This window comes from Tachypleus tridentatus, chromosome 7 (genome assembly GCF_004210375.1).
Source record: "Tachypleus tridentatus isolate NWPU-2018 chromosome 7, ASM421037v1, whole genome shotgun sequence".
Classification (NCBI taxonomy): Eukaryota; Metazoa; Arthropoda; class Merostomata; order Xiphosura; family Limulidae; genus Tachypleus; species Tachypleus tridentatus.
This window is the reverse complement of record NC_134831.1, coordinates 69,472,090-69,485,231: the sequence shown is the minus strand read 5'-3', so window position 1 is coordinate 69,485,231 and position 13,142 is coordinate 69,472,090. Positions and strand designations below refer to the sequence as shown.

The window sequence follows — 13,142 nt, the reverse complement described above, 5'->3', positions numbered from 1 at the left end:
GTTAAAATACCTGATGATGCCACCTTAATGGTGGTGAAATGCTGTTTTGTTGTGTAATATTTTTCTTTCCTGCTTTAGTTATTTTTAATTTTTAAAATTTGTTTATCTATATTATATAAAGTGATTTAATCATGCATACTTGTTACTTGGTTATACTGAGTGGCCCCATTGCATTAAATGGGTTTTTCTATACTCTGGGAAGTTCTAAGTGCAGCTGGAAAGCAGTAAATCTAAATAATAATCCTGAGAGTTGATAAATCTGTTAGGTTTGGCTACAAGAATAAATAATGTGAAATTGCCTATTAAAATATGCATTTGCTATAGAAAGATAGGAAAAATGTAAATTACATTCATGTTGTTTTTAAAAAAATATTTAATTTTACCATACATTGCTGATATTTCCTACAGTTAGTGTGAGGGTAGAGAAAAACACACAAAATATAAAATTTTGCAAATGAAATATGAAAACTGTAAGAAGAAAATTTTTTTTTCTTAAAATAAAAATAACTTTACACTTAACTACATATAAAATATGCACTTAAAAATTCATGTGAAATGAGATTTTTAATACAAAATCTGATTTTTATTGGGTGTAACAGAGTTCTAATGTTTACTAAAAGCTTACTAAGTTTTGTGAGGATATGCTTGCTGCATTAAGAGTTATAAAGTGTATAGCTTTGTGGTAAAATGGTGGTTACAAAATCAGTTAAAATAACCAAGTCAGAAGATGGAAAGTTAATGTGTAACATTCAACAGCTACTTGTGAAGGATACCAGTGGAATATATCTGTGAGAATACAGAATTTAATAGGGAACTTTATGTACAGAACTGCTATAGTGTTTTCATTCTTAATCACTGAGAATTAAGTTGGAATTCACATTTTAACTTCAAAATAAAAAATGTACCATCATAGAGAAGAAAACCCACGCTCACTTATCTCCCATGAAACATTTCAATATTTGTAATTAGGTAGTGTAAATTGGATAAACATAACATCTCCATATAATTAGTAACTGTTATGTAACAGAATGATATTTGGTTCTTATTAGTTATACTTTGAATTTATTTGTGTTCTTTACTTACTGAACAAATACCTGTGTGTATGTTTTGCCCCTTCTGCTGTATTTCTGTATCTTGAACTATTTATTATTGCTGAATGAACTTTTTTACCCTCTTTAGATCTGCTTACATGAAACAGTACTGACATCTGATGCTTAGCAGTGGAAAACATTCAGATTTTTTTTTTTCTAGTGCAACAATGAAAATGATAAACAAGCATGGTACAAATTTAGGTTGCCAGATCTTGTGATGTTAGCATGTGTGTGAGTGTCATTGGAAATTAAAGGAATTTTACATTTGTAACCAGAGTGATTAGTTACAAGATTGATATTTACTAGAGCATCAGAAATTTCTAGCATTGAGTATTTTCTTTGTTTCTTATCCACTTGTATTTTATTCCAAGCACAGGGCTACACATAATCCTTGTTGGAAGCCATGTTTATGGAAGTTTGAAACCAACCTAGTGGGTAGATAATGGATTCATCCTTCTAGTTGTTAAGTGTATTGTATTATTCATAATTTTAAGAAATTATATTTAAATTGTTTTTTTTAGATAATTAGTGTTTGAAATACACACTTGACTAGTTAATATAGGTTAGCAAAACTAATTATGATTTTTGACTAACGTATTTATTTAACTACATAGATTTCAAAAGTACATTAACCATAGGATCGATAAAAACATTCAGGACTAATATATAAATGGCAATGTAGCACTAATAGTGAATTATGTAAATGTAGGACTGGGTTTCTTTACTTGTTTAGCATTCCACTGGACATCCTCAGAATATATTATTGTTGGTAGAAGACTGATAAACATTGTTCATACTAGCATATAATTGATGTAGCAAGAAATATAATAAAGGGGGCTAGCAGAGATGCAGTTTCTGTGGTGCCTATAGGGGCTAATGATGTTGGGAAAGGTAGGTCAGAGGAGCTATTGCTTGATGACGAGAAACCCACTTGAAATGTATCACAGAACGGCTGGTATGAGTATTAACACTTTTATTGATAAGCAGTAAACAACATTTTGAACTTCATAGGTCATCTTTAGGTCAAAACTTTGTTCTCTGCTTATCATTAAAAGTGTTAATACCCATACCAGCCATTCTGAGATACAGAGGAGCTATTTAGTAAGAACAAGGAGTTGATAAAAGTTGTAAGTAGTTTACTATGGCTAAATGCTGTTTTCAGCTAAAAAAATTCATTTTTCTAACAGGGTGGTTTGTCTATGGAGTGGGTTGCCTTTGAATGTTATGGAGGTAGTGAATCAAAGTAAATTTAGGAAATAGCTTGATCAATGCATTGACTTTAAGATTTTTTTTTAAAATTAATTTAATTGAGAGGATGGAATAGCTAAGTGAACTAATAGTAATAGGTTTCATGTTGTCCCAAAACTTTGTGTTAAAACTTAGAAGAAAAATTAGTGATTGTTTCATGCCCTTCAGCTATTTATAGATTTCCAAGTGTAAGCTTGATGTTTAGAGTTTCATTGTGCTTTGTATAATAATCTGTCATAGTGCTTTAACACTGGACACTGATATGGCTGTTTAAATACATACATGTATAGTACCTTGAAGTTTCATGTGGATATATATTTTAAAACACACATTACTTATTGACTCAAATTGTTATTTCAGACTAAACATTTAAGTTGTAACAGATTATCTAATTGTATATTGTCACACACTGAATGTTTTTCTATCAATCAACTATAAAAAAATATGAACTTACAGTTTAGTTTTCTTTTAACTCTTTCAACACAAGGTTGGTCTATATGACTGATCACATGACCTCTTTGTACTTGTTTAAAGTCTTTATAGATTTAATACTTCTTACTTTCAATATAAAGTGTATATATTCACAAAATCTGGCAGTATTTCATATATTATAAATCTTTTATGTGCAAAAAGTCAAGTTTTTTAGTGAATTATTTCTAATAAAATAGTTGTCCATAAATATATTAAGTATTTGTTTTGAATGGTTCATGTGCAAAGTAATTTTCTTGTTAAAATTAAAAATAGTTTTTCTTATCTCAAAACTCTTAAACTTTGTGTATCTCCTAAGACCTCCTAAATACATTTCAAACTTTTTTTTTTGAGTAAAATTGGATAGTTTATTTTTTCTAACCTAACTCAAAATGGAATGTTAAATCTGACTGACTTTGTAACCACTAAAAAGAAAATCGAAATATGTCTAAATTACCCTTTTGTTCTTTCCATAATAATTTCATACTGTAATATAAAACCATATTTGTTTGTTTTAATTATCCCTAAGTTCATTACAGTATACATTTTTAATTACATTTTGTTTTATTGTCATTTGAACCATGATTAACGACTGTCTGAACCATTAAGTTGTAAATCACTCTGGACACATACAGCTAACGTTACACTATCAAATTACATTACCCACAAGCTACTACAATTAACACAAGAATCTTGTGTGTGTGTACCTGGTGAAACATTGTTATTATTTACTTTAGTAAATTTAATCTTAACTAACCTAAAAATATCCTTATTTTTGCATTTTAGTTGCTTTTATAATTATAGGTAAAGATGAACATGAAAAAAACAAGAAATAAAGTATTTATCAAACCTTTTTTTCTTTCTCCTGGATGTTGAAGAGAGTTAACCTTAATTTTTAATTCTACTCATAGCATTGCAATGAATAATTTTTATTTTATAAAATAATGCTTCAAACAATACAGGCTAATAACATGCAAAAGGTAGAAAAACCTCTGGCTTTCTAGCTCTGCGACAAAAATCATTACAAATTTATGCAAGCTAGCCATTAACTTTCTCACGTGAAAACTGTTTGTACACTGAGCGAAATTTACATTTAGCTATTCAAAACGTGATGTTATGCAACATATTATTTGATAGATGAAAATCTTGAGTTTCTGTTGGTTATAGGTAATACATAATTAAACATAACAGTGAACTATTTAAATATTATGAAAGAGAGGATGTGAAAAGTGGGTGTGGCAGTTGGGGTCTGATTTTCTATTCAATACCTTTGTAACCAAATAAAGTTGACTAATAAATGGTTGTACCTGAGCGTGAAGATTTTATAGAGCGTAATTTACATTTAATTTTGTGCGTTTTGGACGGGTGGTGGATAAAATGGAGATGATGACATGCTAAGAGAAAGTGTCACACTAGGGGAAATTCAGAATATTTTAAAACTATTGCTTTGTAGAATCAACAACTTAAAACTTGTACTTTATTTATTTTAATTGTAATAACACAAAAAAAGGTAGTTTAATATAATTTTGAATATAAGACACTAAAACTGTGTGTCATACACAGTAAAAAATACCAGGATGTATGGGATTAATAGTTTATTCTTTTAACACAAAGTGCAAAAGTTCTAGCTTATATATTTACCATGTTTGTATGTACTTGGTTTTTTACAGCACTTAATAAATAACAAATATATTTCTCTGGAGCCTTTAAAATATTGTTGATAAATCTTCTTTGTCAGGTCCCGTAATAAGAGAGTATTCCAAACAGTTAAGGTAGCTGGAAAATCAAAATTTATCAGATCTCGACGTCAGGACTCGGGAAGGGCACCATACACCCCAGACATGAGTCCACATCTATGTCCACCCAAAACCTCTCAACCAGCATCACTTACTGTATGGTCTAGAACATCTTTTATGAATGACGGATCTCTGTCTGATTCAGAATCTGCCTATGCAGACAGTTACCAGACAGATGATGATGGCCAGTTCTCGTATGTACATTTTCACATATTCTTTTAACAAGAGTTACTATTCCAATATTCAGATATTGAATTTATATTTTGTTTACATATTAAATGGCATGCAGTTGAAATAATATAAAACATTTCTTTTATACATAGCAGTATTATAGAAAGTTTAAAGATTCATTTTACTATTAATTATGCAACTAAAACTCATTCTTCTGTTTAATTTATCACAGTGATAAAGTTGTAAAATTACTAAAACATTTATTGTACAACAGTTACTGATCACATTTTTTAAAATTAAAGTTTAAAAGAATTATTTTTTTTATAAAAACTGAGAGGGGTAGGACTACTCTTTTGTCTTTTGCTGTAATATATTGTATATTCTTTACATCAGAAAGAATGTTTGCTGTTGACACTGTGTGAGTGTTGTGAATAAATTAAACAGGTTATTAGTGAGCTATTTTAGATATAAGAAAAATTATTAATTAAGGGAAAGATACTAATTCATTATGATCTTAATAAGTGCAAAGACAAAGACTGTTTAATATTTTTTTAAACTATCAGTTTAAGAACACTGGATGGTTGGATAATTTGCTGTGACAGGAAGAGTTAAACATTTTATCCAAAGTTCCTTTTTCTTGTATAACATAAGCAAGATATGTGATGCTTACTCTTACAGTTGCTTCTGATTTTCCACAAAAGACAAAGTATTATCTGTTGCTAACCAAGAGGATGCCCCTTTTTTATAATACAAATTTCACTTTATCTAGAAAGTAGCAACACGAAGTTGTAATTTTAAAAATTAAAATGCACATAAAGAAAGATTTCTTCAACAGCTAATAAATGAGAATAAAAATAATAGTCTTGTATGAAAATGAACAGGAATTTCTATTTTCTATATGTCATTGATGAAGAAATGGAACTCTGTTGGTGATTGTATAGCTGTCAAAAGTCATACATTGGAAAATAAATTAAAATATAAATTGGAGAGGTCTGGAAAAATCAGAGTAGTAACTTTTGAATTCATTCTGGCAGAGAAAGACAAAACACGGCAAAAGGAAAAAAAATTTGATGTGTGCTTGGGAAAATACATCAGAAGGCTTCCAAAGTATAAATTACCAACTTTGGGATAGAACAAAGATATAAAAGTAAATTTTAATAACTTGTGAAGGTCTGGTATCTTCATGACTTTGAATTTACTTGTTGTATTGTAAAAAAAATAAGTATCAAAACATTGCATGTCTTACAGGTTTTTATTTCATAAGTCCAAAATTATGTACAATTACAATTTCTGTACTCTTTTATGGCCCAAAATACTGTCACACAGTCACAGAAATGTGTATTCAAGATTTTTGCATTTTCTGTACGTGTAATTACAAATGCAGGAAATTGTTTAAGTATTTATATTTTGAAACTTATCATACGATTATCATTGCCATCTATGCAGCTTAGGGTGCGTCAAAAAACAAAATGTTGTGACACTCAGTCGCTCGCTTATAATTTGATTCCATTCAATGAAAAAAATATGCTAGCGTAAAAATCAATCCAATACATTAATATTTAGGGGTTGCGCAATGCGCACAAAATAACAACGTGCTTCCGGAACCAAACGAAAAGTTAGCATTAGTGAAAGGCTAGCTTCGGCTTTAGACAGAATCCAGATCAGTGACCGAAAAGCTGCGCAACTTTTGCTTCCTTTTGCAGCTCATATTGGACATAATATCGAGGATCTTGCCATTAGCCCAAGTTCCATAAAGAGGAAACGAATTACTAACCGTACTCTTCTAGCAGCTGAATTGAAGGAAAGTTTTTCTCCAAACGCTCCTTTGACATTACATTGGGATGGTAAGCTGATGCCTGACTTGGTTGGCAGAGAGAAGATCGAACGTTTGGCAATTTTAGTTTCGGGGTGAAGGTGTAGAGAAGATTCTTTCAGTGCCCAAGATTGATAGTGGGGATGCAAGTTCACTAGCTTCTGAGATCGGATCAGTTTTAGTAGAATGGAATGTAAAAGAATTAAATCGCTTTGCTTTGACACCACGGTGACCAATACAGGATCCAAATCTGGCGTCTGTCTGAGGATTGAAATGTTACTTGAACGTGAGCTCTTGCACCTTGCCTGTAGACATCACATTTTGGAGATTCTTCTGAGCGCTGTATTCTCTACTCTCATGATAGAGACATCAAAAAGTCCAGATATTACTTTGTTTTTAAACTTTAGAGATTGTTGGCCTAAAATTAATAAAACTAAGTACATAACAGCAGTAGAAGCAATGCCACTCCAAATACAGCCTTGGAAAGATGATATTATTCAATTTTGTCAGAATCTTCTTCAACCTCATCAACCATGGGACGATTATAAAGAGCTCTTGGAATTAGCTGTCATTTTTCTTGGATCTCTTCCACACGGACGTTCTTCAGTTTCTTTCCGTACTTCTGGTGCAGTACATCGTGCACGATGGATGGCTCGAGCAATATATTCTCTAAAAATTTGTATGTTCCAAGAGGAGTTTGGTAGACTGCAACCACGGCCTGCTTCATCTCGTGTTTCATTTGACACACATTTCTGCAGCAAACTTGGCAATTTGTGTGTCTTTATAACTAAACATTACTTGCTCTCATGGTTTACAGCTAAGGATGCTTCCGTGGCAGCTCGAAAGGACCTTACACTACTCAAGGATCTTGCATTGCATGAAAATCATATGATTAAGGAAGTTGGTACAAAGGCAATGAATCAGCATTTATGGTATTTATCTGAGGTTGCAGTTGGGCTTGCGCTCTTTGATGACGGTGTAACGAATAGCGACAAACTCAAGATGGTCTCAAATATGAATACCGTGAAAGGATCTCCTAGGCCAACTCCACGTTTAACAGTTGATGCTGCAAACAATGCTGTTTCCAGAAAACTTCCAGATTTTTTTACCTCGGCAACGAAGAAAATTTTCTACCATCTGGATATTAGTAGCGCATTTCTATCATTACCATCGAAAGAGTGGAGCACCTCCGAAGAGTACAAACAAGGAAAGGACAGAGTAAAGAAACTTTTTGTGACAAATGACGCAGCTGAAAGAGGAGTAGCTTTAATTCAACAGTTTACGGCAAAGGGCTGCAACAAGAACGAAGATCAATTTCAGTATATGATTCAGGTGGCAGAAGAACATCGGCGAACATAATGCGAAGGGGGCAGGCAAGATAAAACTTCAATCAAATAAATTTTTCTTTCAAGTAGTTATGTTTTTGCTAATTGTATAATCAATAAATATTAAATAATTTCTTTAAATAAATTAATTACCATTAACAATGTAATGTAGGGTAAATTTAAGGAAAATAGTGGACATTGCGAGATATGCACGACCCCTAAATACTTCGCGATTGAAATGAAACTTTGTCTATGTTCTTTTCTCATGCAGTGGCACAACTGAGCAAAAAAATTGGGACATTTTAATTTTTATCCTTTATCTGCTGATGCACCCTAATACAGCTGCTTTCTGATATGGTCTTTTCCTCTTCTCACAAGATTAGATTTCCCCATTTTTTACTGTTCTCTATTCTCTTTTTATAATGCATGCCATAAACATTCCACACACACACACCTCCTATTGGAATCAAAGATTCCAACATGTCTCATGCATATTATTATGCATCTTATCTCCTCCAGTTGGAGAGCGCTATCACGTGATGCATGTGATTCTTTCTACAGACCAGTGCTGAACCATTACTTCTCATATGACAGTGCTTGAGTTCAGATGTATTTCTTTGTGTTCCTTGTTTCTTGAAGTGATCTGACTTATTTTGATTTATTTCAAAAAAAATTTTTTACGTTTTATTTTTGAAAGTGTTTGATTTACACGTGTTTTGTTATGCAAAATTTCACTTGTTTGTTTGCTATTAAGCATGAATTCTGAAGTAAATGTTACCTCTTCAGGTTCATCTCATTTGAGTGATGATATATTTCAGGACATGGGTGCAGGGGACTCGTTGGGGGATTTATTCACCTTTATATGCCAGGATATTGAACATTATAGGGAACAACCTTTGTCTCCTGCTGTTGCCCCTTTTCCTCCTGAGCCTTTTGAGCTCGACCAGGCTGACTATAGGATTTTTTCATTTCTCTCCTCCCAAATTTGCTGTGCTTTCCCAAACTCTACCTCTACATGTTGTTATGGCTTCGTTTACATTCTCAGATGTCATTTCTCAGGTGTGATATTTTGTTTATTGCTTTTGCTTTTTATGACCCATATCATTTCCTGTTACATGATTCTATCTTCAAGCCTTATTTAATTTTCTCCTGTCCTCTGATATTTGAGTTCCCAATGAGCATTTTGCCTTCAAGTTAAGTGATGGCATTTTTATGCCTTGTCCTCCACAGGCTTCATATCAGTCAATTCTTTGTTATCATAGGACAGGTTGTCCATATCTGGACCAACAATTGTTGGGTTCAGTTTTGCCTATTTTGGGGGTAGGATCCAAATCCACTGTTCATCTTACCAATCCCATTATTTCCATCTTTGTCTTATCTTGATGACTTTCTTGTAATACTTCTCCTTGATTCTCTCCTGCCTAAGATTCTTTACAGAAACCCTATGGGATTTTCTGGGTATATTCTTTCACTTCTCATTTCTGCATTGACTGGCCTGTTATCTTTGGCTTTGGCCTTGTAAATGTGGTTCAATTATAGTTGGGACCTTTGGGGTTGTGATGCTGTATTGCCACAGAACTGTCTCCCAACTCTATCTACAAGATATTCAGATGGCCCTGTTTTTGAGACATTCCATATTTGACACGATCCTGGAATCTTTGGAGATGAGAGTAGCTTTGGTCTTGCAATATCCTACCCGTTTTCATCTGCTGGCCCATTTGTTTCAGTAAGACCAGAACACGGCACTGATTCCTGTCTCATGATCCCACCCATCCCAGCTCTTGCTTCCTCTTCCTTTCTGCAGAGCCACTTTTCATCATTTTTCACAATGACACATAGTACACCAACAGTGAATTTTGTTGACTACTCATTTCATTCAAAAATCACATTCTAGTTTTCTACATGCAATTGATAGCAGGATAAACATAATTTAGACATTTTCATACTATATAAAATTTCTAACATTGAATTATTATGGAATGGCAGTTTGTATGTCTTTTATGTTTTACCAAATATTGTGATGACCAAAACAGCCACTGATGCCTCTATTATCTACTGCAACTGGAAGATTAAAAATATAAATTAATACTTCTTACAAACAAATCATTAATAATCTTTTATTCTTGATGGTGCTGTTACTTGTGTGACATTTTTTTATTTTAAACAATAAATTTAGAATGGCTATTGTTGTATGCTTTCATTGTCTTTGGTGTAGAAGCTGACATCATTGTATTTTCATGTTACAAAATACACACACACACACATCATAGCCTTATTATAAACATGCTATAGGTTTGTTTAACTTTCAGCAGCAACATTTATATTACCTTATGCAATGAAACTTTATTTTAGTACTAACTTGTTTTAATTTGATTTGTTTTGGTTGGGTGACTGCAGTTCTTTCCTTGTTATTGTATAATATTGTGAGCCTATTACCATTTACACTATTAGGTCTATCAGCAGTTTGGGAAGGCCTGGAGCTCCTGGTTCAACTGATCTTGAAGCAGCTCTTCGTCGTATGAGTAGTGGAGTCGCAACAGGCACAGACACGTCGAGTGAAGATGAAACTGCACTCATTCGTTATCATTCCCCAGACTCTCTAATGTTGGGTCCCCAGTATGGAGCTAATTCCTCTGCTTTTCGTCGCTACCATATACCAGAGAAGCTACAGATAATCAAACCTTTAGAAGGTAAGTTTTGTCTGCAGTCCTGAAGGTATTTACATATTTCATGATTATGAACTTGTTCTTAATATACTCTCAGATCTTGCTAGAATCCTTAGCTCCCTTACGTTACTGAATCTGGAAATGCACTTTCAAGTACAACAATAAATCTCAAATGTACTTGAGTATATAATTTTCAGCTGTTTCTGTAAACCATCTCTGACTGCTGTTGTATTAATATTTCTGACCAAAATTCTATCCGGAATAAATATTGCAATTTTAAAAATTAAAGTAAAAATTGTCAAACGAAATTTTTTATTCAATTTTACATCAATGTGTACCTGTTAACAAAACCCAAATTATTAATTAAGTGGAAAAAAAACAACATATTTTTAATGTACTGCATTTTGAAACTGTCTTGCATTAGCTGATTTTTATCACTGAAAAAAAATAGTAAAAGACTAGTTTCAAAGGATTTTTGCTTCACTTAAAATAATTGTACACTGATGTGTGAGTAACATGCCTTGTAAGAGTAAGGTCAGAAGTAATGACAACATGCACCTACTTAACATTTACTAAACCTAAAGGCAGTTCACCTTTGAATGTTCATGAGAAGGGGTAAAAAACTTTTCATATTTAAAAATTGTATGAAATTTGATTTGATCTCAATGTGTCTGCAGAAAAATGTTTTTAAATAATGTTTTGTATATCATTAGCAAAAGGAAGATATTGAATGTTGAAATGTGTGTGTGTATTTTGAGAGATGTGTGAATCGATCTCAAATTTTCTTAAGTGCAGATTTAACTTGAAAATTGTAGTTTAGTGAGCATCATATAAAATACTGAAAGAGAATGAACAGCAACAATACAAATCATTAAACTAGATTATATAATCTGTAAGTTATAACAATTTAACCATAATTGTTTTTTTAAATAGTAACATTAAATAAAAGAACTGTCTTAGCTCACATTTTTAATAATTTTTAATAGATTAGTTAAGTATTTTATTAGTTAGTATGCTTATATTCAATGAAGAATCTATTAGGTATATAACGTGCTAGCATCAGTATTAGTGAATGGTGGTGTAATCAATTTGCATACTGTGTATATGCAGAACAATATTAAACTGAACCGTGAACAACCATTATGCAGATATGTATTGTTAATTGAGTCAACACTCCTGTAACTGGCTTTCATTGGTAAAACTGGTATACAACCATTGAGATAATAGTTTCATACAGTTGATCTTCCAGTTTATCAATGCTGTTAATTGTTTTGATTTTTCATTGTTTACTCTTCCATAGGGAAGTTTAGCTACAAGATGAATTATGTCATGTCGACATATTTGTTTTTCCACTGTCTGTCCACCCTGATTGATTAGACAGGATATCACAAGATTAAGTGGATGGATTTTAACATCTTGTCTTTCAGGAATTTTTTGTAAAGTTTTAGACTTGGTTGACTTTAAAAAAATCACTTATTTGTAGAAAATCTTCCCCTTGTGGAGATATTTCACTGTAGAATGAATGTTGACCAAACTTGCAAACCAAGTACTGTGTGAATATATATTATAACATTAATGGAGGCACAGGTGTTTCATAGACAAAGTTTAAATTTGTTCTACCAATGCCTGGAGTGTTGAAAGGAGATAAAATATTAATTAAAACATTGACAATTAAAACTTTTTTTTAAAATAGTACTTCTTTAGCTTGTAGAAATTCTTAATTAGCTGATATGTTTTAGTGTGTATAAGCTAAAATATTTAAAAATAAAAACATTTTCTTAATTTCTTTAATGATTTTTCTTTCTCTTTTTGTTTTACCTTTTCACGTATCCTGGTTGTGACACAAATTCTGAGAAATACTTTAAATGGCAATTATCATTTTAATCTGGTGTATTAAAATGCAAGTTTAATTACACCCTTGTGCAAATTAATTGAAACAAATGGACATTTTACAATATTTTCAGCATGGCGGCCATTGTAGGCTCGCTGAACCCGCTGATTTCCTTTAATAGTCATTTTTTCACACAGACAGCATCATTAGCTGTGTTTTTCAGTATGGTCAATCTCTTTTGGGATATATGACAAAAGTTTGAGGAATATTACGTCATTCGAAATTGCGTTAGAAGGGCAAGGAGACCAGTCAAAAAACTTCTTACCAACTCAATGAAGAAAAAACGGTATTAATGGGGTCTGAAATACAAGAACTAGATGCAAGAATAATGGATAAAAGTGTTATTCAGTAACGAGACTTATTTCTTCATACAGGGTCAAATAAGTCTGCATGTTTGCAGATCTCTAGGTGAGAAACTTTGAGAATCTCACATCAGTCAGTTCATAAAACATCCCTTGAAGAAGATATTTTGGGGATTTTTCAACTACTATGGCATTGGAGGCTTACATATTGTAGAAGGTATGATGCAAGGACCACAGTACATCAAAGTTTTGCAGAGAAGAGTCATTCCAGAATTGAAAAAGAGAATTCCAGATGGATCTGGCATTTTTCAGCAAGATCTGGATCTGTGCCACACATGGGAACTTGTGGAGAATTTTATGACTACAATGCG

At 32.3% G+C, this 13,142-nt stretch overlaps 1 protein-coding gene across 15 annotated transcripts in view; it reads left to right on the top strand.

The window, feature by feature from the left end:
- LOC143255909 (trafficking kinesin-binding protein 1-like) overlaps positions 1–13,142 on the top strand; it is a 70,527-nt gene that overhangs the window by 45,968 nt on the left and 11,417 nt on the right. For 13 of the 15 annotated variants that reach the window (XM_076512329.1, XM_076512320.1, XM_076512321.1 and 10 more), the window contains 2 exons: positions 4,546–4,797; positions 10,364–10,602. In XM_076512329.1, coding sequence (XP_076368444.1) covers positions 4,546–4,797; positions 10,364–10,602 — 491 coding nt within the window. The remainder of the gene's footprint in view (positions 1–4,545; positions 4,798–10,363; positions 10,603–13,142) is intronic. The other 2 variants (XM_076512332.1, XM_076512318.1) reach the window with 1 other exon arrangement.